Consider the following 25062-nt stretch of genomic DNA (forward strand, 5'->3'; position numbering starts at 1 on the left):
GAAGCAGAGAACACAGGCGCATGGTAAATTGGGTCAGTGGACCAATATGACCGCAACTTACTCTTTTTATTCAAGCCCATGTTGAGGGAAAGGCCCAGAAAGAGCTTAAATTCGGAGACCGTAATTGGTCTCCAATCTCTGGCAAGGGAGGACTGGGGATTAGCGGTGATTTGTTGACCAGCGTATAAATTGCTTTGGTCCACAATAGATCTATAGAGATCTTCGGTGAAAAACAGTGAACAAAAACCCAGTGGCGTAAAATCAACTGTTTCCACCTGAATTCTGGGTTGGCCAGTGAATGGGGGAAGTACGGGTGCTGCAGAAGTGGTGGGTTTCCAATTCGGATTGGCGAATGCAGCAGGAAGGGCACTATGGGCACGACGGGCCTGTCTTTGTCTTCTTGGTGGCAGCGGGACATTACTTGTGCTTGCAACCTCGCCAGCTTGAACTGCACTTATGGGACTCGCCACGTCACCACGTGTTACTGCAGTGCTGGATGTATGACCAGGGTGTACTAGGCCGCTGGTGCTTGCCTGTTCACCAGAAGGAATAGCGGCGCTAGTACTTCTCTGCTCCATACGAGAGCCCTGCGTTTCTTGCACTTCAAGGACAGAAGAAGAAGATTGGGGTCTGGTACGCCTGACCTTAGCAGGGACCACAACTCCGTCGTCAGAGCTATCTGTCATGGAGCCGCTGTCCTCTACAGGATCGTATTCTGAGCCTGAATCTGACAGGTGAGTGACTTCCTCTTCACTATCTGACATGCTCAGAAACCTGTAGGCCTCTTCACTAGTGTACCTTCGATTTGCCATTTTGGGCTCTAAATTTAGGGGTACACTAGTGAGACTCACAGGCAAAAAAGCTCCTGTCAGCGACTGTATCAAAACGCTACCAAAAAACTGTTAGCGATCGCAGGGATCAGGCCTGACTCTGCGAACGCTGCAGTTATGTGTGCTTAGTGTTTTGTAAGTGTCAGTTATCGATCGATACTGCACTTGGGTGGGCTGGGCAGGGCTGGGCCGAGGGGCAAAACGCAGGTGGTAGCAGGTATCTGGGCTGATCCCGCTAACACTGTGTTTATGGGAACCCTAAACTGCTGGAGAGGCTAGTATAGATCTGATCGGATCAGATATTGATCCGCTCAGATACTATAGCACTAAGGGAGGTGTATGCTGCGTGCGTGGGTGTTAGCGGTACTGCCGCTAACCTGACGCTGCCTGGGGCGACGCAGACCTTATCTGACCCTAAAAACTTAACTTATATCACCGCCGGGCAATTAGGGGGTTAAACCTTTACAAGGTAATAAACGTCGGGTGCCCTAAAACTATAAAAAACAAACTAACTAACCAGCGTCACCCGTAACAATTATACGGTGATCGCTGGTGAAAGGGTTAACTAGGGGGCAATCAAGGGGTTAAAACCTTTAGTAGGTAGTATATGGGGGTCCCTGTCGCTATAAAACACTGACAGCGATCACAACTTCAAGGAGCGGAACATAGATCACTCCTCAGAGATATGCAGAGGCACGTGGAGGACTTGGACAACAGGGGGCGCCGCAACAACATTCACGTGAGAGGTATCCCAGAATCGGAGGGTAGCGAGGACTTACAAACCATTCTACAAACCATCTTCAACAACCTCCTCGGCGAACCCCCCACAAAACATATAGAGATGGACAGGGCACACCGAGCCCTACGACCTAAAGGAGCAGCATCTAAGCCAAGGGATGTTATCTGTAGGATCACCTCCTACCCCCTCAAGGAGGGAATCATGAAACAAGCACGCCTGGCACGCAAAATTATTTTTGACGGGACTCAGCTACAACTATACCCTGATCTTTCTTGGATCACTCTGCAAAAACGCAGACTCCTTCAACCGTTACTGCAACTACTACAGACCAAGACAATCCCTTATCAGTGGGGCTTCCCCTTCACCCTCACTGCAAAGCACCAAGGCACAACAGCTGTTCTGAGATATCCGGAGGACCTCCGCACATTCTGTAATACCCTGGACATTCAACCCCCACAGCTTCCAGAGTGGGACCTAGTAGCCACCCCTCCAACACCACCTACAGTCTGGCAGAAGGTCCCCACCTCCAATCGGCCCAGAAACCCTGAAGCATCACGCAAACCTGCCAAACACAAGAACGGATAAGCTCCACCGCTCCATGAAGGCCTGCACCTCCGTGTGGAACACTACTACTCTGGAACTTTGGTTCTTCCTATTCGGGACTTAAATGCCCACTATATTTCTAGATTATAGTCTCCTAAATTGCCCCTACACCATAGAAAGATTAACTACAAGGGCTCACCTAGATCGAGCTTTGAGAACGTAGATACTCACTTGATCGCCCCTCACCCCCCCTGTTCTTTTTTTTTTTGATTCATAGTTTAGCGAATCATAAAGTTTGATTGTACAGCTATACTAGAGGTGGGCTCCCTGGTGCCTTCTCCTGGCTGGTCCTTCTGGGTTGGCGGGGGGGAGGCATCTGGGAATCCGTGATTGTCAAGGCCTGTTGGCCAGAAAAGCACTAAAGATAATGTATGCAACATGTTACCACTTGGTTTTATTCTCTCACCCCTCTCTCCCTCACCTTTCTTCTCTCTCTCTCCCTCTTAGTCGTCCTCAGATGTACACAAAGGTGAAAGTGCGGTGTCCTGGTCCCCTCCCGGAGAGTGCCGGCTCCTGGCTTTTGACCACAGACCCTGGTGCATCCTCGGTAAGTAAGCTCACACACGCCCACCCACACGTAGACAGATGGCAAAGATACTATCCTTAAATGTCCATGGACTGAATTCTAACAAAAAAAGGCATCTGGCGCTGAGGGAGTTCAGACAGTCGGGAGCTGATATAGTAATGGTACAGGAAACACATTTTAATAAAGAGGGCTCATTCGCGTTCGCCTCCAGATATTTTCCTCAAATATATTTATCATCTAGCACTCAAAAAAAAGCGGGTGTGGCTATACTTATTAAAAAGGGAGCCCCCTTCACTTGTGTAAACCACTATGCTGATCCTAAAGGTCACTTCATTATCCTACAGGGTACATGGCACGCACAACCAATCACGTTATGCGCCCTATACGCACCGAACACCAAACAATATAACAATAAAGTATACTCCCGCATCTTTAAATCAAATCCAGGGGTTTTGGTGGTGGGGGGGGATTTCAACCTTGTCCAATCAGCAACTGCGGATCGTCAGGTGGTGGGCACCCGGACGTCACCAACAGGAGTCCTTAGGGACTCTAGACTCTTCCGACAAATCTCTAGACGATATGCGCTCTTTGACGCGTGGAGGGCCCTTCACCCAGGCGATCGGCAGTATACATTTTATTCCGCCCCCCACCGCACCCACTCTAGAATAGACTACTTCTTCGTCAACAATCTCACGCTCAAACTAACACAAGCAGCTCAAATACTCCCCATCTCATGGTCAGATCATGCCCCCATCCTACTTAGGTTGAACTTAGACACCCCCAACCGCAAATCCTATAACTGGAGACTTAACACATTCCTCCTCCAACACCTGCCCTCTCAATTGGAATTACATTCCACCCTTAAATATTACTTTAAAGAAAATGCCTCCTCAGAAACTTCATTATCTACACTATGGGAAGCCCACAAGGCGGTCCTACGCGGTAAGTGTATGCCACTGTCCTCCGCAATGAAGAAAGATAAACTGGCAGCGAAATTAAATGCGGAGAGGGACCTCAAAGTGTTGGAGGGTAAGCTCCAAAATACCCCCACAATACCCCTTCTTCGGAAAATAATTAGTCTCCGCTCCACCCTTAAAGAACTCGCATTAGGCCAAGTAGAAAAAGCACTGATTAGACTGAAACAAATGTTTTATGACAAAGGAAACAAGGCGCATTCCCTTTTAGCCAACAAATTACGAGACAAGTCCCACATGCAAACACCACACCAAATTAAAAATAAATTAGGACAAATGGTATCTCACCCCACAGAGATTGCCCATACTTTTGCAGACTTTTACAAAAACCTATACAATAACCCAGACATACCCAGTAACCCCCCCTCACAGGACCTATCCCACAAACTTCGACAGTATCTAGAATCCAGTGGAATCCCCCACTTGACGCCAACTGACTTGCTATCACTAAATGCACAGATCACAGACGAGGAAATAGAACTGACTGTTAAAAGTTTGCCTTCACATAAAGCCCCAGGACCAGACGGATTCCCATACGAATACTACAAAACGTTCCTCCCCACCTTACTCCCACATATGCGCAGGATATTTCAAGCCTTCCTACAAGACACCCCCATACCTCCAGACATGCAACGTTCCTTTATTACGCTTATACCCAAACTGGATAAAGACCCCTCCATATGCGCTAGTTACAGACCCATTGCGTTACTGAATTCCGACCTAAAAATCTTTACCAAACTCCTTTCCAACTGCCTCAATCAGATCCTCCCCTCCCTGGTCCACAAAGACCAGGTGGGATTTGTCCCGCTCAGACAAGCAGGTGATAATACTAGAAAGGTAATAGATCTGGTGGAGGTGGCGAACAGGGAAGGCCAGGCGTCCTTGCTGTTAAGCCTGGACGCGGAAAAAGCATTTGATCGGCTGGGATGGCCTTTTCTGTTCGCCACCTTGCAATTTATGGGATTTCGGGGACCTTTCCTACAAGCAGTCAAACACCTATACACTAACCCCTCATCAGAACCCCCTTTGCACTCTCTCCGACATTTTCTGTGGCAAACGGGACTAGACAGGGGTGCCCACTCTCCCCTCTCCTATTCGCACTCTGTGTAGAACCCCTAGCAGCATCCATCAGAAGCAACCCAGATATTAAGGGAATTTCGGTCAGAGGTAGAGAATTTAAGATCTCCCTCTTCGCCGACGATATCATACTCACATTGACTCAACCCCATACTACCCTTCCGATCCTACATACAGAACTAAGCCGCTTTAGAGCCCTTTCAGGATATAAAATAAACGAATCAAAATCAGAAGCACTCCCAATTAATATCCCGGCCACCGAGGTCACACTCTTAAAGTCCAACTTCCCGTTTACATGGAAAACAACATCCCTGAAATATCTGGGGACGTACATCACCTCCAAATTTAACACCCTGTACCAGGAGAACTTTCCCCCATTATTCCGTTCAATTAGATCCTCCATGCTCCAATGGAAAAAGCACCATATCTCCCTGATAGGTAGAATAGCTTCGCTTAAAATGACTATCCTTCCGAAGCTCCTTTATCTTTTCAAACACTACCCATACCAATCCCGCTCCAATTGAAAAAACTTCAGTCTGATCTCCTACAATTTGTTTGGAATTATAAAAGACACAGGGTACCGGGATCAGTGTTGATGGCGTCCCGCAATGAAGGGGGACTAGCTTTCCCTAATATTGTTAAATACTATTACGCAGCTCAACTACGTGCAGTAGCATCGTGGTACACCCACAAGTCCTACAATAAATGGACGGAAATTGAGAAGTTATGGCTAGCTCCCACACACCCAAATAACCTATTATGGAGTGCGAACGCGGATGTGGCCCCTGAGCGTATGCTAGGTCCCATGTCCCTCTTGCGGAGGGTATGGCGCAAACTGGCTTCTACTCATGGACTGTCATCAGAGAGATCGCTCCTGACCTCATTTGTCTGTAACCCCAAAGTGCCGGACAGCCTCACCTATCAAATGTCACACCCCTGGACCTCCCGGAATTTATTCCATTTTGGAAGCCTGGTGGATCCTAGGACACGGAAACTCTTGCCATTTACTGATCTACAAAATAAATATGAACTCCCTAGACAGGCGTTTTATGGGTACTTACAAATCAGACATTATGCTCTTACTATAACACCCAACCTACAATTTTCACCTCCTTCCCCATTCGAAACTATGATTCTGGCAGGCAATGCCCAGAGAGGGCTCATATCGGGCATATACAAGATCCTAAACACATTCTCCCAAGATGGGCAGGGCAAACATTCTTATATGACCAAATGGGAAAGGACTCTTGGTGAGGACATTCCTCTGACACAGTGGCAGATCATTTGGTCCCAAGCAGCAAAGAGCTCAATATGCACATTGTATAAGGAAAACTCCTATAAAATTCTCCTACAGTGGTATATGACCCCAGAGGTGCTCCATAAGATCTTCCCTAATACCTCCGATAGGTGCTGGCGTTGCCAAGGAGCAAAAGGCACCTTCCTACATATATACTGGAGCTGCCCACTACTGGCCCCATACTGGTCCACAGTCCAGAGACTACTAGACCGCCTATTGGACACACAGATCCAGGTGTCCCCAAAGTTCTTTTTATTAGGTCTATCACCACTCAAACTCTCCACCCCATATAAGAAATTAATGCGTCATGTCCTAACGGCGGCAAGATGCCTCATAGCTTTATACTGGAAACGCTCCGCCCCACCAACTGCTGAGGATCTTTATGCCAGAATTAAGGACATAGAAGTGATGGAAAATATGACAGCCAGAATACAAGACAGACTGGAGGCACATAACAGGGTCTGGGAGCCATGGCACCTCCGGGAGGACCCACCTTGACCAGGTAACACCGCTATCTCAACGACTTCTATATCACCCCCCTTTTTTTTTTCTAAATCTCATTTCTTTTCTCCTCCCCCTCTCCCCCACCTTCTTCTCCACCTCCCACTATCTACCTCTAATTTCTCTTAAATGTATAGATTTATGACTTCTACAGTTTTGAAACATATAACCACAGTTATGCAGTGGTGAAGCAGGTATTCCAACAACATGTAAAACAAATGAATCACTAGACGACAAGCATTGGACTACCGAAGGCACTTAGTAATACTTCTATCTACGAGTAAAGAAATTTAGCATCTGCAAACTATATGTTAACTTAAGTTTAGATACCACCATTGCTCAGAATGTTCTCACTGCAATGTAATGCACTTGTGTTTAAAAATAAAAACGCTATTTGGAAAAAAAAAAACACTGACAGCGAACCTATATACTTACCTCCCTAACTAGCGTCACCTGTGTCACTAATACAGCGATCAGAAAAACGATCGCTTAGCGACACTGGCGACGGGGGGTGATCAAGGGGTTAACCTTTATTAGGGGGGGTTAGGGGGGTACCCTGGACCTAAAGGGGGGTACCCCAGACCTAAAGGGGGCTAACCTAACTGCCCTAACACTTATAACTGACACAAACTGACACCAATGCAAAAAAAAAAAAAACTGCTATTGGTGTCAGTGTGACAGGGGGTACAGGGGGGTGATCGGGGGGGGGTGAAAAGTGTGCCTGCCATAATGCAGAGATGTATGCTCATTCTTGCAAATACACACAGCCCACAGTAACAAGGTAAAAAGCTACCTGGGCTGTGAACCTGTGCACGGGGGCTTGACAGGAATTAGCCAAAGGATTGTCGAGGTAAAGCCGTAGTCAGGGATTCCAGAAGTCAGAATTAACGATGAACAGAGCCGGGGTCAGTCTTGGAACACTGCAACTTGAACACAGGAACCTTTGGCAATACAAGAAACAATGAACTGACCCAGGCCTCAGGGTGAGGCAGTGTTTTATACCCAGCTAATTTGATAAACTGCCTCAGCTGAACCATGAGTGACAGGTGCTAATTACAAAGCAAGATCCAGAGTATAGCCCTCAGTGCTGCATGTAGGACAAGGCATAGTTGGAAACCAGGCTGAGTAATGAGCTGAGGTGTGGCTCAGAGGTAATACAGCAGGACCAGTATACAGAAAGTCATGGGTTCAATACCTCCTTGAGCCACCTGGGGGGTGGCAATGCCTGGCTGTTTGCAGGGCACAGTAAGGACTGTGACACCTATGAATTAAGGTGAAACAACTTCTGGCACTGGCCAACCCCTCATTTTACTCACCTAAGCCCGTTCATTCCCACGGCACAGACGCTCTTTGCCCATTGTCTCTGCCCTTTGGGGATTGGATAGATTGATAGCAGCGCAGCCATTGGCTCTTGCTGCTGTCAATCAAATCCAATGATACGGGCGCTGGGGGGGGCGGGGCCAAGTCTGGCATTCTGTGTGTATGGACGCAAATGCTGGACTCGGGAGCACAGTAACCCCCCGGGAGAACGCTTCTCCTAGGGAATTTCCAGATGCCAGGAGGAGCCGTGAGCCCTATTGGGGGACCCCAGAAGAGGAGGATGGGGGCCACTCTGTGCAAAACTAACTGCACAGTGGAGGTATGTATGACATGTTTGTTGTTTAAAAAACAAAACAAAAAAACGAGGGTTTAGTAACCCTTTAATACCATAAATAATAATATCTTATTCAATTTTTACTCCAGGAGTATATAATGAGTTTGGCAATTCTAAAGAAATTATTAAATAATGCATTAAAAATTAACTAATCCCATTAGATTTTAGTCAACTAAAATGTACTGGAGATTTTATTTGACTAAAATACAACTAAAACAATTCAGATAACTAAAATATGACTAAAACGAAAATGGCATTCTAGTCAAAAGACTAACTAAAACAAAATAAAATTTTGATGTCAAAATTAGCACTGCTGGGCAGAGCAGTTGCCCCCCTACATACTGACCACAGGGGCACCACGGCATCCCCACCATTCACAGAATGTCTTGTATTTTTTTCCATTCATTGGATGAGGTGGAGATTCTGATGTCCTCCCCATCTCATCCAGTTAGAGAATGCCTTGTATTCATTGAAAAAATTTGAAATACAAGGTGTTCTATGAATGTTTGCTGTGCTGAGGAAGTGATCCCCCTGTGTTCACTATGCAGAAGGGTATCCTCTTGGTACAGGACACAGAAGACTGCGGTGATCACTGTAGTAATGCCAACTACTCCAGAGATTCTCCACTTCCACAATGATCTCTCGGGTATGGAATAGGTGAACACACATTGGCCCAAGGTAATCAAAAGTAACTTTGCAATAAAAACCATACCTGACATTCAGCTTTATTTTCTATCTTGAGCCATTCAGTAATTAAATGTGACAACCTCAAGATTTAGTCTTTTATGTGATCACTCACTGGTAATGAAATTCTGAATTAGGAAGTGCTCATGTCTCTGATAGGTGGGCAGATTTACTATAAATTAAGCTGAATCTAAGACCAACCTTTCCTGAGAGCTCATACAGTTTATAAATAACAAAAACACATATTTTTCATTACAGTCTGTTGAGAATATTTGGAAATTGGTAAATATCAGAAGTGATTTTTCCAACTATAGAATCATCTTGTGCTGATTGGATCAGGCAAATGGTGTGGAGCAAAGTTGACCAGATGATGACCAATAATATCCATTTATTGGTCCCTGATGTGTTAAAGTGGTTTTAAACCTCAGACATGAAATATGAACAAAGTATATCCCTCTATAGTGTGTACTTGTCTCAGTCCAGAGCACTAAGTGTCATTTCTGTCCACTGTCTTGTTCCTCTGCTGTCAGCATGAGTCACTTCTGATGACTTTTCCTGACACCAAGAGAAAAATGGTGACGGAGGAGGAACCTCCAGCAGATTGACAGCCCCAGATGTGTTCCTGTGTGAAGGAGGGTGTGTCCCTTCCCACCAATCAGCTCTCAGAGCTCCCCTCACTGATGTAACTTTAGCTCTCTGTCCCCTGATTTTCAGAGCTGAGAGATCCTGTGTAAATTCTGCACTTTGAATGGATTTAGGATAAAAACTGCTGTAGATAAACGGGTAAAACTTATGTGGGAGGATTTGTTTCATCTCTGTGTATTACCTGAGGCCATTCACTTCACTAGGTATATGTGAGGGTTTATAACCACTTTAAAGCGGAGTTCCAACTACAAACTATATATATCTATCTATATAGATATATATATATATATATATATATATATATATATATACATTTTTTTTTAAACCTTTTACAAGCATTTAAAAAGGTGTTTTAACACTCATGTCTTCTGTTTTATTTCTCCCCCAATGTCCGGTTTCATCTGTTTTAATAACTTCGATCTTGTTGTTCTGTACGTTCTCAATTTGCTTGTGGGCATGTGAAGCCCACAAGCATCCTGTTCCGGGATACGGTGCTGCTGCTGGACCAGCATGCACCGCCCCGTTCTCGTGCATGAGCAGTAATGCGCCGTAGCGGTGCTGTAAAGTATACAGGTTGCCATAACAAAGGGCGGCGTCGTTGGAAATGCCCGCCCTGTTGTTATGGCAACCTAGCCCTCGGTACAGCCCACTGACTCCTGCAAAATGATGACACACATCTCCCAGGAGCAGTAGCAAGCGGAGGCATCAAGGGAAGTGACGTCAGGAGCCGAGGTGATGGAGGCAGATTTCGAGGGACCACATAGCAACAGGCATAAGAAAGTAAGTAAAACCAAAAAAAAATTACTCCAAATGTTTGTTTTTTTTAGTTTTTCATGCACATTAACCGCTTCCCGACCGGCGCACACTGATGTAAGTCGGCAGAATGGCACAGCTGGGCAAATGGGCGTACAGGTACGTCCATTTGAATTTCCCGCCATGTCATTGCGTGCGCAGCGCCTGGGAGCTCCGTGAGTCTGGTCGCGGGTGCCGCGGACTCGATCGCCGTGGGGATACCCACGATCATCTCACGGAGAGCAGGAACGGGGAGATGCTGATGTAAACATCATCTCCCCGTTCTGCCTAGTGACAGTGTCACTCGATCTCTGCTCCCTGTCATCGGAGCAGTGATCAGTCTAGTGACACACACACAGCCCATCCCACCTACAGTTAGAAAACACTCCCCTAGTACTGATTTAACCCCTCCCCGCGCCCTAGTGGTTAACCCCTTCACTGCCAGTGTCATTTACACAGGAACCAATGCATTTTTATAGCACTGATTGCTGTATAAATGACAATGGTCCCAAAAATGTCCGATGTGTCCGCCATAATGTCGCAGTCACAATAAAAATCGCTGATCGCCGCCAAAACTAGTAAAAAAAAAATTATTAATAAAAATGCCATAAAACTATCCCCTATTTTGTAAACGCTATAACTTTTGCGCAAACCAATCAATAAACGCTTATTGCGATTTTTTTTTTTTACCAAAAATATGTAGAAGAATACTTATCGGCCTAAACTGAGGAAAAAAAATGTTTTTTTATATATTTTTGGGGGATATTTATTATAGCAAAAAGTAAAAAATAATGCGTTTTTTTCAAAATTGTCACTCTTATTTTGTTTATAGCGCAAAAAATAAAAATCGCAGCGGTGATCAAATACCACCAAAAGAAAGCTCTATTTGTGGGAAAAAAAGGATGTCAATTTTGTTTGAGAGCCACGTCGCACGACCGCGCAATTGTCCGTTAAAGCGACGCAGTGCCGAATCGCAAAAAGTGCTCTGGCCAGGAAGGGGGTAAATTCTTCCAGGCTGAAGCGTTTAATGACTTTTTTTTTTTTTTTTTGAACTCCACTTTAGGTCATCTTGGTGTCCTTGCAGGCTTGCTTAATTATCAATATTTAAGTTATAATGTGCAAATTTGGGAACGTTTGTATAATTTTATAGTACGAGCTGGAATTTTCATGTAAAGCAACAAATAACTGAGTGCATTCTTTATCAATGAATTTGCAGATATAAGAGTTGTCACAGTAATGGACATTGAAGGTCTTACCAAGCTGATAGCTGGAGAAGAAACATCTCTATACTGTAAAGCCACCAACTGCCCAGAGAACACGAGTGTGACTTGGCTGGAGAAGAGAAGAGGACAAGACTATGAGATCCCAGAGTACCATGGAGGAGATAATAAAGAAGAGGAGAGACTGATGGACACAGAGTATGGAATTATATCATGCAGAGAGCGACCAAACTTCACATCTTTACTGAAGTTCAGACCCAGTGTGACCAATCACAAAGATGTGACCTTCATCTGTAGATATAGCTGTGGGAAAGAGAAGGAAGAGAAAACATTTCCCTGCAGAGCTATTTATGGTGAGGAGTGTCTATTATTACATAGATGGATATTGTTACCTGTTGTGTACTAATGGTGTGATCATGGTAAAACTGGACAAATACCATCCAATCACCAATATTCACAGATCATACCCTGTTGTTTTTAATAGGGTCATGTGACGCAAAACAAAATAACTTAACATGGTATTTTTATATGGAATTTTTTTTATCTGACTTTCTTTCTTTAAAATGGAAATCCAGAAAAAGTTTCCATGAACAGATTTAGGTTCACACTGTAGCGATGCGGGAACCAGTGCGATTCCAACGCCGGTTCCCGTATCGCATCTCTTCTGCAGGCAGTTCACACTGCCCCCTGCAAACCGCTGTGGGTGTCAATACAAGGTAATGACCAGTGTTAATTTCGTCGACTAAAACCGACTAAAACATTTTAGTTGACTAACTTAATACCATTTTAGTCGACTAAAATACGACTAAAACAATTGAGATGACTAAAATACAACTAAAACTAAAATGCCATTTTAGTCAAGACATATGCCCTGTACACACGGTCGCACATTCTGACAACAAAATCCTAGGATTTTCTCCGACCGATGTTGCCTCAAACTTGTCTTGCATACACACGGTCACACAAAGTTGTCAGAAAATCCGATCGTTCTGAATGCGGTGACGTAAAACACGTACGTCTGGACTATAATCGGGGCAGTAGCCAATAGCTTTTGTCTCATAATTTATTCTGAGCATGCGTGGCACTTTGTGCGTCAGATTTGTCTACACACGATCAGAATTTAAAGGGTCGGATTTTGTCGTCGGAAAATTTTATATCCTGCTCTCAAACTTTGTGTGTCGGAAATTCAGACGGAAAAAGTCAGATGGAGCCCACACACGGTCGGACTTTCCGACAACACAATCCAATCGCACTTTCTCCGTTGGAAAATCAGACCGTGTGTACGGGGCATAAGACTAAATTAAAATTTGACGTTAAAATTAACACTGGTCTGTAGTGCATGTACAATAATTAACATATTTGATTTTTCACTCCAGCAGTATATAATGAGTTTGGAAATTGTAGAGAAATGCTTAAATAATGCATTCGAATTTAACTACACCCATTAGAGTTTAGATAACTAAAATCAGTTTTAGTCGACTAAAATGTACTGGAGATTTAGTCGACTAAATACGACTAAAACTAAAACAATTGCAGAAGACTAAAATGGGACTAAAACTAAAATGCCATTTTAGTCCTAAGACTAAAACTAAATCAAAATTTTCTGCCAAAATTAACACTGGTAATGAAACCCCTAGATCGGTTCACAAATCGCAGTGCGAACTGTGGATTCGGACAGGAATCTGATTGTATGGGTGACAACACCCACGTGATCCGATTCCAGTGCCGGGAAAAAAAAGTCCCTGCACCTTTTCTGTGCGAATCCAATGCGAGTTCAGCCATACAACTGTATACAACTGTATGTAACTGTATGGCTGAACTCGCATTGCACAGACATCACATGTGATCGGCCCCGCAGTGCAGGTGCAAATCACAAGTGATGTCTGTGTTCACATCAGTCTGAACGCAGGGAAATACGTGTCACACTGACCTCCTTGTGTTCTTTGCTGGAAACACTGTAGAGAAATCTTTGTTGTCCCAGTAGTTGAGCTGTTGTCTGCAGCTTCCAGCCATGGAAATATTCCTTGAGTTCAAGTCATCATCTAACAATAGTTTATCATATCAAATAATCCCACCCAGTCAATAGGTTTCCCATTCCTGCTGAAGAATTGGGTCGGTGTGTTGGCCAGGAATTCCACAGAATTTTCTCATATACTGTACATATATAGTGATTTTCCATAGGCTATGGAGGACATTAAGACTGCTTTACACCAGACTATATCTAGCAATTCATTTACAAATTTGAGTGAAACTATCTTTTACCATGGGGTCTATGTGTAAAAAATAGAATGCCCACAGCTGCCACAAATAATCATTGTGATTTGACTAATAGGTTCATTTCTTATGATCATAAGCTCCATCTAGTGGTCATAATACAGTATTTTCCTTTACTGAGGTATTTAAGAAAAATACTGCATTATGGCCTGTAGATGGAGATGACAATTATATGGGAAAAAAAAACTATAAGGCAAATTACAAGGATTATTATTTTTTTATAAATACATTTTTATTCATTTTCACAGTAATACAAAAAGGTGTATAACCTGTATTATCAATACAGAGTTGGTACAAATGCTGACATTCATTCTCTATATTACACATTTAGCTTTTTTCCAGTTAACTGTGTGTGTATATATATATATATATATATATATATCTCAACTAATATCTTCAACTGTTGGGTCCATCCTTCTACCCAGGTCACCCCAATTACAAGGATTATTCACCATCACTGTGCAAATGGTTGAGACATTCATACAGTGATTTTTTTTTTTTGTAAATAGACCTTTATGTGATTTAGTCTTATAACAGACTATAAAGGTATAGATACTTACATTCTTCTTGTCAAAAATATTTTACTCATCATGTTTATGTCGTATCATTTCAGCTAAGCCTCAGCTTGTACAGCCGATATCAAGAAGTTTAGTTATCTCAGGAGTGATGAAATATTTGGTCACTCTGGAGAATTATTACCCCAGATATATCACAATCAGATGGACACGAGGAATAGGGAAGCCACAAGAAGCCTTATCATCCACAGAGACATTCACAGATATTCCTGATGGGACTTATAATGTGTACAGTGAGGTCACAATTCCTGAGGAGCTCCTGAAGGATCCAGAATTCAGAGTACGAGTGAGCTGGGAACATGAATCTCTGGACACCCCGGGATATAAGGATCTATCTATCAGAGACTCAGGTGAGTTACATGAGGTTGTTACCAACAAATATATAGATCTGTCAGCTAGAATCTATTAAAAAAAGCACAGGTGGTGCAAAATAGGGGCCTTTCTGTATAGTCAATAGACAGTAATATTGAACAAGAAACAATCTATTCAGATCAAATCTGAGCCATCCTCACACAGAAAGATCCAAAAAATAAGTGTAATTGGGAAAGGGCAAATCAAAATGATATCACCAATTTATATAAAACTCAAACGTTTATTACAAAATTTCTAAAAAAAAAAATGTGCATATAAAAAATACATGGCTGACACAACAGATATATTATCACCCTTTTCTAGACATAATTAGGGTCATCTCACACAGGGGCGAATCCAGAGTCTAATCTCGGGAGGGGCACTGCCAACATTTGTGCGGGCAATTTGTCGGGGCAATGGCTGGTGTTGGCGCTTCAATCATCATTACACCATGGTTAATATGGTGTCAGGATGATTAAAGAGCATTATTTCTATTATTACATTGTAATATGAAATGAAACAGTTCAACTCACCATAATGCAGAATCAGTGGGAGCCCTGAGCGTGTCTCTGCTGCCCGCGCCTGCACAGTAATGGCAGTCTTAGATGCAGAAATGCAGTGATGTGGGGGGGGGGGGGTGGTGAGAGACAGTGGCATCTCCAGCTTTCATATTTAGGGGGGGCACATGGGGGGACAGGGACAAAAGTAGGGGGCCAACTCTAAAATGCAATTATATATACACACACACACACACACATATAAATACACAGTGTCTTGAAAAAGTATTGGTGGATGCAGCCAGGTGGAAGGAAGAACAGGGTGGGAGCAGCTAGGTGGAGGGGAAAAAAGGGTGGGAGCAGACAGGTGGAGGAGAGGAAAGGGTGGGAGCAGCCAGGTGGAGGGGGAGGACAGGGTGGATGCAGCCAGGTAGAAGGGAGGAAAAGGTGGGAGCAGCCAAGTGGAGGGGAGGAAAGAGTGGGAGCAGCCAGGAGGAGGGGAGGACATGGTGGCTGCAGCCAGGTGGAGGGGCGGACAGGGTGGCTGCAGCCAGGTGGAGGGGAGGACAGGGTGGATGCAGCCAGGTGGAGGGGAGGACAGGGTGGATGCAACCAGGTGGAGGGGAGGACAGGGTGGGATCAGCCAGGTGGAGGGGAGGAAAGGGTGGATGCAACCAGGTGGAGGGGAGGAAAGGGTGGATGCAACCAGGTGGAGGGGAGGACAGGGTGGGAGCAGCCAGGTGGAAGGGAGGAAAGGGTGGATTCAGCCAGGTGGAGGGGGAGGACAGGGTGGATGCAGCCAGGTGGAGGGGGTGGACAAGGTGGATGCAGCCAGGTGGAGGGGGTGGACAGGGTGGATGCAGCCAGGTGGAGGGGAGGACAGGGTGGATGCAGCCAGGAGGAGGGGATGACAGGGTGGATGCAGCCAGGTAGAAGGGAGGAAAAGGTGGGAGCAGCCAAGTGGAGGGGAGGAAAGAGTGGGAGCAGCCAGGAGGAGGGGAGGACATGGTGGCTGCAGCCAGGTGGAGGGGAGGACAGGGTGGCTGCAGCCAGGTGGAGGGGAGGACAGGGTGGATGCAGCCAGGTGGAGGGGAGGACAAGGTGGATGCAACCAGGTGGAGGGGAGGACAGGGTGGGATCAGCCAGGTGGAGGGGAGGAAAGGGTGGATGCAACCAGGTGGAGGGGAGGACAGGGTGGGATCAGCCAGGTGGAGGGGAGGACAGGGTGGGAGCAGCCAGGTGGAGGGGAGGACAGGGTGGGAGCAGCCAGGTGGAAGAAAGGAAAGGGTGGATTCAGCCAGGTGAAGGGGAGGACAGGGTAGATGCAGCCAGGTGGAGGGGAGGACAGGGTGGATGCAGCCAGGTAGAAGGGAGGAAAAGGTGGGAGCAGCCAAGTGGAGGGGAGGAAAGAGTGGGAGCAGCCAGGAGGAGGGGAGGACATGGTGGCTGCAGCCAGGTGGAGGGGAGGACAGGGTAGATGCAACCAGGTGGAGGGGAGGACAGGGTGGATGCAACCAGGTGGAGGGGAAGACAGGGTGGGATCAGCCAGGTGGAGGGGAGGAAAGGGTGGATGCAACCAGGTTGAGGGGAGGACAGGGTGGGAGCAGCCAGGTGGAAGGGAGGAAAGGGTGGATTCAGCCAGGTGAAGGGGAGGACAGGGTAAATGCAGCCAGGTGGAGGGGAGGACAGGGTGGGAGCAGCCAGATGGAGGGGAGGAAAGGGTGGGAGCAGCCAGGTGGTGGGGAGGACAGGGTGGGAGCAGCCAGGTGGAGGGGAGGACAGGGTGGATGCAGCCAGGTGGAGGACAGGGTGAATGCAGCCAGGTGGAGGACAAGGTGGATGCAGCCAGGTGGAGGGGAGGACAGGGTGGATGCAGCCAGATAGAAGGGAGGAAAAGGTGGGAGTAGCCGGGTGGAGGGGAGGACAGGGTGGATGCAGCCAGGTGAAGGGGAGGAAAGGGTGGGAGAAGCCAGGAGGAGGGGAGGACAGGGTGGATGCAGCCAGGTGGAGGGGAGGACAGGGTGGATGCAGCCAGGTGGAGGGGAGGACAGGGTGGATGCAGCCAGGTGGAGGGGAGGACAGGGTTTGATCAGCCAGGTGGAGGAGAGGAAAGGGTGGTTGCAGCCAGGTGGAGGGGAGCACAGGGTGGGAGCAGCCAGGTGGAGGGGAGGACAGGGTGGGAGCAGCCAGGTGGAAAGGAGGAAAGGGTGGATTCAGCCAGGTGGAGGGGAGGACAGGGTGGATGCAGCCAGGTGGAGGGGAGCACAGGGTGGGAGCAGCCAGGTGGAGGGGAGGAAAGGATGGATGCAGCCAGGTGGAGGGGAGGACAGGGTGGGAGCAGCCAGTGATAAGTTTCTGTACCTCTATGAAAACCTGCATCCCCGCCCCCCTCACCCCCCCCCCACCTAGAGGTAAGTTCTTACCTTGGGGGATATATAATTGAATGACTGGCACTTTCTCTCTGGCTCCCTCAAGATGACAGTCTTGTGGTTTCTCTTTTCCTCTCACGGTCCTCTCTCCCCTCCTCCTCCTCTTCCCCCTCCCGCTCGGCATGTTGGGGGCTGCAGTGCACTCTCAGGGAATCGTCCTGGCTCTGTTGGTATCCGGGACTACATTTCCCATAATCCTCTGGTTGTTAGTTTCCCAGCCATTGGCCCTTAATGTACCCAATAGGAGCGGGCATTGCCAGGTGAATGCTCGGCTCAAGGAGGAGAGGGAGGGGTGGAAATCCCCCGCAGCTGCAGCTCTGCCTGTGTCACTCCCTTTACAGAGCCTGTCAGTTTTGGCGCCGCTGCCCTGTGTCCTGTGGCAGCAACGGCTGATGGGGGGTCAGCATCAGCACAGCCTGCTCACTATTTTCTCTGGGGGGGTCAATTGACCCGTTGCCCCCCCTCCCCTGGATCCGCCCCGATCTCACATGGATCTATTCATCTGCTACAACAAGAATTGCTCTGATTATATTACCATGTGGGACTGGGAGTAGTTGAGTGATATTATGTCTAGATAAGGGTGATGATATATCTGTTGTGTCAGCCATGTATTTTTTATCTGCACAAAACCTTTTTTTATAGATTTTGTGATAAACGTATGAGTTTTATAGGAGGTGCACCTAAAAAGTTTGGTGAATGGTATCAGAAAACAAACAAAACAGAAGATACAAAACAAATTACCTTTATTGGCCTTCAAAATAATCGCCATCCCTCACCACACACTTTTGGCAATGTTCATAAAGCTTCTGGAAACTGTCAGAAAAGGCCTCTTTAGGAAACTATCGCAGAACCGCAGGAAAGAATTCCTTATGAATGATGACATAGTTGTGAACAAGCACGGTTCATTTCGTGTGAAACGCGTCAACTGATCATCATTGCAATTTTGTCTGGCTCATGACAATAAAGAAATTTCTACAGCATCTTTTGGATTCAAGTGTGCGATCGTTCTTTTCTTCTCTTCTTGATGATGACATAGTTGTTGAAGGCGATCAATATTGTCTTGACTTTGGATATTTGCGAGCGACTCTTATTGAGTCGTGAGGAAGACGGTGAACACCATACTATCGATTTCTGCTTGGTTTCCTTATTGAACTGGTAGCACCAGGCTTCATCCCCTGTGATGATGGTTCACAGAAAGAATGGTTCCTGGTCACACATGGTAATGAAATCTCCAGAGGTTTCCATCCGTTTTGCTTTCTGTTTGTCTGTCAGCTTGTGTGGCACATACCGAGAACAGATCTTCCACTTACCCAAATCTTTGCGGATGATGGTGCACACCGTATCCTTTCTAATGTCCAATTCTTCCGACATCAATCATAGAGTCAGTCACCAATCTTGTGCCAGCATTTGTCAAACTCGAACATGGCTCATCCTCAGTCATTTCCTTCCCATCGCAAAAGCGTTTCAACCAGTCATAAACATATTTTCTGCTCACGGCTTCCATCCCATACACTTGCACCAACATTTCATGGGTCTCATCGCCGGTTTCCCCAATTTATAGTAGAACTTGATGTTCACTCATTGCTCCTTTGCATTGTGACCCTACCTCTCACACTGATAAATAGAGAAAATGATTTTGCGCAATATTTTAGTGAATAAAGGTGAAATGAATTACTATAAATTGTGCATCCAGTGTGCAAGGCATACAAACCTCTAAATAGCAGTGTACTAAATGATGTGGCATAAACAACACTCACTATAGGGACAAAGTTGTCTCACATGTATAATGGATGCTGTGAATCCTCATATATAAAGAGAAATGCTTAATATATGCAAAGCAGTGCAATATGACCATGTGTGCTGATAATACCGCAGTGAAAGGTTAAATTAAAAATACACTAAAATAGATAAATTAAAAAAATATATAAATAAAATGCACAGTTGGAATAATAACATGATTCAGTCCATGAAAAACAATCCATTATAATTATAATCTTATATGTGGGATTTGGTAGATAAAAGATTCTCTAATCAGTAATTGGCTGATGTTAAAGTGTGGTGAAATGACCCATTAAAACTCCATGTAATGTCTTCTGAGTGTGTTCTCACAGAATTCTCACCTTCAAACTGATGTATATTAGCATTGGGGATTGAAGATAGGTTGTTGTAATTTCTGGGGGGTCCTGTCAGTGAAGTCCTTAGATCTCTCCTTTAAATTCCTCCATCGATATCTCCTATATACACTCCTCTGCTGCCACTTCCAGCAATGTCTCCTCCACAACTGAAACGCAGCAAATTTTTTCACTGTAGCTGCTAATTATTTGATCTGGTATCACTTCATTTATATTTAGTATTATCTAGTTTCCTTTGGCGCTTTGGTTATTTAATCAATGTAGTCAAGCTGACAAGACTATAATCTAGACTCGTGTTGTGCAGCCATCATCTTGAGGCTATGGAAAGGTAGGGATGTGGGAGGACATGCTGCCGGTCCCTCCAGTGTAGTTTTTGGAAGGAATAAAGGTGATCAGACAGAGGGGGGTCGAAAATGTCCAAGATCTTCTCCCACATCTCTCTTTAATGTCTATGGGCACTAGAGCTGCACGATTCTGGCCAAAATGAGAATCACGATTTTTTTACTTAGGATAAAAAGATCACGATTCTCGCGAGGTATTTTTTTTTTTTTTTTAGGAGAAAGCGATTGATCGATAGAGATAGATTCAGATAGATTGATTGAGAGAGAGAGATTGATTCTCTCAATTAATCAATCTCTCTGAATTAATCTCTCTCTCTCTCAATCACTCTCTCTCAATTAATCGCTCTCAATTTGAGAGCGATTGATTGAGAGAGTGATTTAGAGAGAGAGAGATTCATTCAGAGAGAGATTAATTGAGAGATTGATGAATTGAGACTTGATTGAAAGAGAGAAAGATTAAGCATTTGATGATTGTAAAAAAAAAAAAAATGAAGTAAAGCAGCTCACATTTCCTCAGTGCAGTCACGTTTGTTCCCCGAGATCTTTGTGAAGACGAAACATTACTTACCCGACCGACCAATCACATTCTTCTTTGCTGAGTGACGTCAGCACGCTGGCTCCGACGGCTTCCCCTCCGAAATGGGGAAACATCTCGGGGACAACATCGATCGGCGCACTTTTCAGCTCACAACATTCAAGTTGCTTGATGATCAGAATCTCACAAATCTGGAGTTGCGATCGTGGCAGGCGGAGAATCGTGATAACAATTTATCCGCAATTAATCGTGCAGCTCTAATGGGCACCTTAAGAAACTGTTCTAGTCATATGAGATCACATGGATCTATTTCTGGTTGATTACAGTGTAAGGAGATGCCACAACAGGCAGAAATCTAAATAAAGAAAATACAAACCTTCTTATTTTCAGAAAGAATTGTGTTTGAATCTTCACCCCAGATAATGTAGATCTGCAGTTGAACTAAACTATTGAACCAACCTAACTATTCCCATTATTCCCGAGCTGGGTTCCCAGGTCTGTACACCCCCTGTGCCCATTATGAGGGGTTCCCACCATCCCTGTGCTGAGTTCCCGGGTCTGTACACCTGCTGGCTGCTGAGCCCATTATGAGGGGTTCTAGGAGCTTAAAAAAACACTAGTGTGCATGGAGCCTCATAGTTTTAACAAATGATAAATAAACATACAAGCACATCGAAGGGAAAAGGACCTTCACTAGTGTGCTTCTGCAGAGATGTGAGGGTGAAACTTTATTAACAAATACTGTTTTGTGTTTCTGAAATGAAGACTGCAGTAATAGACTGGAGTTGCAGCAAATAACCAACAGATGGCTCCCTACTCAACACAATCATATGATAGACAATACAAAGAGGCTGCAGAAGATCAGCAGCATGGTGATTCAAAGAGGATGAATAAAAGGGGAAAACAATTTAAAAAATTGTACTTGTTTATTATACATAGTGTCTTAGCAAACCAAATGACATCCTATTTGGGTCACATCTACTAACATTTATTTGAATCATAGTTTCTCTTATGGGCACTTAGATCTATATGTGGTCACACATGCCTTTATATAAGCAAAAGTTGAAACGTCAAAAAGCTGAAATTTCAGAAACAGAAAGAGCAGCAGACCACTTATAAAGACTTTGTCTAGGTCAGGGTTGGGAGGTCCACCAAAACCAGATGCTTGCTGCAGGTCATCTTCCTGAGCTGTCATGGATTGTATATATAGTACTACTTCTTGGAGATGTGGGAGATGAAAACTGAACCCTAATGATGATGATGCACATTTTTTGTTTTGCAGAATACCCATGGATCCCTGTGGTGGAAGAGATACAGACACCCGACATATTCCATGACACACTGGTCACCCTTCAGTGTCATATCTCTGAGTATTTCCCCGATGATATCACTGTGACATGGCTGAGAAAAAACAAGAATCAGGAGATATGTGAGGAGACTGATAATATGGTTAGCAAAACAATAACCCCCAGGAGAGGAGATGATAACACATACAGCTGTACAGCCAGTCTAACCATCACCCCCACACTGAGTGTCCACCAGGGGGCAGAATACATCTGTAGGGTGGATCACCCCTCTCTGGAGAGACCCATCGAGAGAAGAACTAAAAGTCTTATTGTAATGGGTGAGTGTTTGTATTATTTGCACAGATCTCACATTACAGTGGTTCCCTAAAGAGGCCCTGTCACCAACAAACAATTGGGGTAAAAGCACAGAAAAAATAATTATTTTAACCACATAAGGACCGAGCCGCTTTTTGAGATTTGTTGTTTACAAGTTAACCTGTTGCCGCCCGCCCACCGTCATATGACGGCGGAGCGGTGCGGCTCTTGTTCTGGGCCGCCGTCATATGACGGCGGCTGGTTTACACAGAGCATGCGCGCGATCGCGGGCGCGCAGCCCTGCTCTGTCGGTATGGCCGTGTCCCCGGGACACAGCGCGTCACCGACAGGAGTGAACAGCCATTGGGCATGGCTGTTCACCATGTGATCGGCCGCGATTACGTCACGGCCGATCACAAAGGGTATCCCCGCTTTAGACTGCGCATGCGCGCGCGATCGGGAGCGCGCAGCGCGGTCACGTCGGTGGCGGCGTGTTCCCAGGAACACTGCTCGTCACCGACAAGGGTAAACAGCCAATGGCTGGTGGCTGTTTACCACGTGATCGGCTGTGATCCATTCACAGCCAATCACTAACTGTAAACATAGACCGGTTACTAGCTGTCACCGGCTCTTCTCTCCTCACACACCGTTTCCAGTGTGAGGAGAGAAGAGCCAGGAGCAGTGAGTGACCGATCTATGTGTGTTCTGTAGTGTACTGCATCAACACCACAAAGAGAACCTGTCACATTGCCCCCCCCCCAATTACAGCTGTCACCCAACAGTCACCACATCGGTACTTATAAAAGTGCACCTGTCACCCATCAGTGCCCACTAAGTGCACCTGTCACCCGTCAGTGCCCACTAAGTGCACCTGTCACCCGTCAGTGCCCACTAAGTGCACCTGTCACCGTCAGAGACTGCCGTCAGCGGTGCACCTGTCACCCTTCAGTGACCGCCACCAGTGACCGTCGTCAGTGACCCATCCGTGACCCTCATCTGTCACCTATCAGTCCAATAAAGTGCACCAGTCACCATCAGAGACTGCCATCAGTGACTGTCAACCGTTACCTGTCACCCACCAGTGACCGTCGCACATCACCGATCACCTGTCGCCCATCAGTGACCGTCACCTGTCACCGATCACCTGTCACCCATCAGTGACCGTCACCTATCACCTGTCGCCCATCAGTAACCGTAATTTGTCACCTGTCACACAGCCCATCAGAAAAAATGTCCAAACGATTTTATACAAGTGAGGAGGCGTTCCAGATCCTCTCCATGACTAATGAGAGCAGCGGGGAGCTCTCATCAGATTCAAATGCCAATTCCTGTGAATCAAATTCAGCATTTGAACCGATCGAAAGTAGTGGATCGGCAAACGATTCAGAGGAAGAATGGATCCCTCCTAAAAGAGCACGGCGCTCTGAAAACCAGGCAGCCACCAGCAATATACCCCAGGATCAAATTCCCAGTACTAGCGCTGCTGCCAGCGATAGACCCCAAAACCAAAGGCCCAGTCCTAGAGCTGCCGCCAGTGAAAGGCCACAAGAAATGCCCAGTACTAGCACTTCCGCAGCATCACGCCCAAATGCCAGCACAGGAACTCCAACTACCAGCACTGGAGTGCCACGTCCCCCAAGAGCCAGGGCCGCTACATATCTCCCAGAAGGTCTTGCCAATCCAACATGGCTGCCTTCCGACTCAGGATCAGCAAGAATTCACCCTTTCACGGCACAGCCAGGTGTGCAGGCCAATAGCCAAAATTTTTCTGCAATGGATTGTTTTAATTTATTTTTGCCCAACACTTTGCTGCAACTCATCGTGGACCAGACCAATTTATATGCCCAGCAGCATATTGCCAACAACCCCCAATCTTCTTACGCCCGTCCATTCGAGTGGAAGGATTTGACTCTGGAGGAGTTCAAAATGTTTATGGGCCTCACCATAAACATGGGGCTTACAAAAAAAAATGAAGGACATGCCTATTGGTCCACCCACCCCATTCACCACATGCCCATTTACTCTTCTGTAATGCCCAGGTCCCGATACGAAATGATAATGCGCTTCTTTCATTTTAATGACAATACCCAGTGCCCTCCCCGCAATCATCCAAATTACGATAAATTATATAAACTTCGCCCACTCATTAATTTCTTTTCCCATCGATTTGCAGAACTCTATGTCCCCGATAAGCATATATGTGTAGATGAGTCCCTGGTACCCTTTTCTGGCCGGCTAGGAATAAAATAATACATTCCTAGCAAAAGGGCCAAATACGGAGTGAAATTTTATAAGCTTTGCGAGAGAGCCACGGGATATCTGTATGCGTTCCGCATATACGAAGGAAGAGATTCCCAGCTCCAGCCCCCTGAGTGCCTGGCCTACATTGGCACAACTGGTAAAATTGTATGGGACCTGGCCTACCCACTGCTGAAGAAAGGTTACCACATATACCTGGATAAGTTTTATACCAGTCTGCCCCTTTTCAAACACCTATACCTCGCACAAACCCTGGCCTGTGGAACCTCCAGAAAGAATAGAAAGGGCTTCCCACAAGCCATAGTAAACAAGAAATTGTGAAGGGGAGAAAGAGCAACTTTGAGATGCAACGAAGTGCTGGCCTTGAGGTGGAAGGATACAAGGAATGTGTACATAATGTCCACCATCCATGACGACACTACCGTTGAAGTTCAGAGAAGACGAGGTCCCATTGTAAAGCCAAAATGTGTACAAGATTACAATCTGTACATGGGGAGGGGGTGGATTTCAATGACCAAATGCTTCA

At 45.8% G+C, this 25062-nt stretch overlaps 1 protein-coding gene across 1 annotated transcript in view; it reads left to right on the forward strand.

Moving 5' to 3' along the window:
* The window catches only part of LOC141147977 (uncharacterized), a 158000-nt gene that overhangs the window by 75894 nt on the left and 57044 nt on the right, over positions 1–25062 (forward strand). The window contains exons 5-7 of the mRNA XM_073635134.1: positions 11539–11895; positions 14430–14741; positions 21959–22300. Coding sequence (XP_073491235.1) covers positions 11539–11895; positions 14430–14741; positions 21959–22300 — 1011 coding nt within the window. The remainder of the gene's footprint in view (positions 1–11538; positions 11896–14429; positions 14742–21958; positions 22301–25062) is intronic.

Source organism: Aquarana catesbeiana, linkage group LG06 (assembly GCF_042186555.1).
Source record: "Aquarana catesbeiana isolate 2022-GZ linkage group LG06, ASM4218655v1, whole genome shotgun sequence".
Classification (NCBI taxonomy): domain Eukaryota; kingdom Metazoa; phylum Chordata; class Amphibia; order Anura; family Ranidae; genus Aquarana; species Aquarana catesbeiana.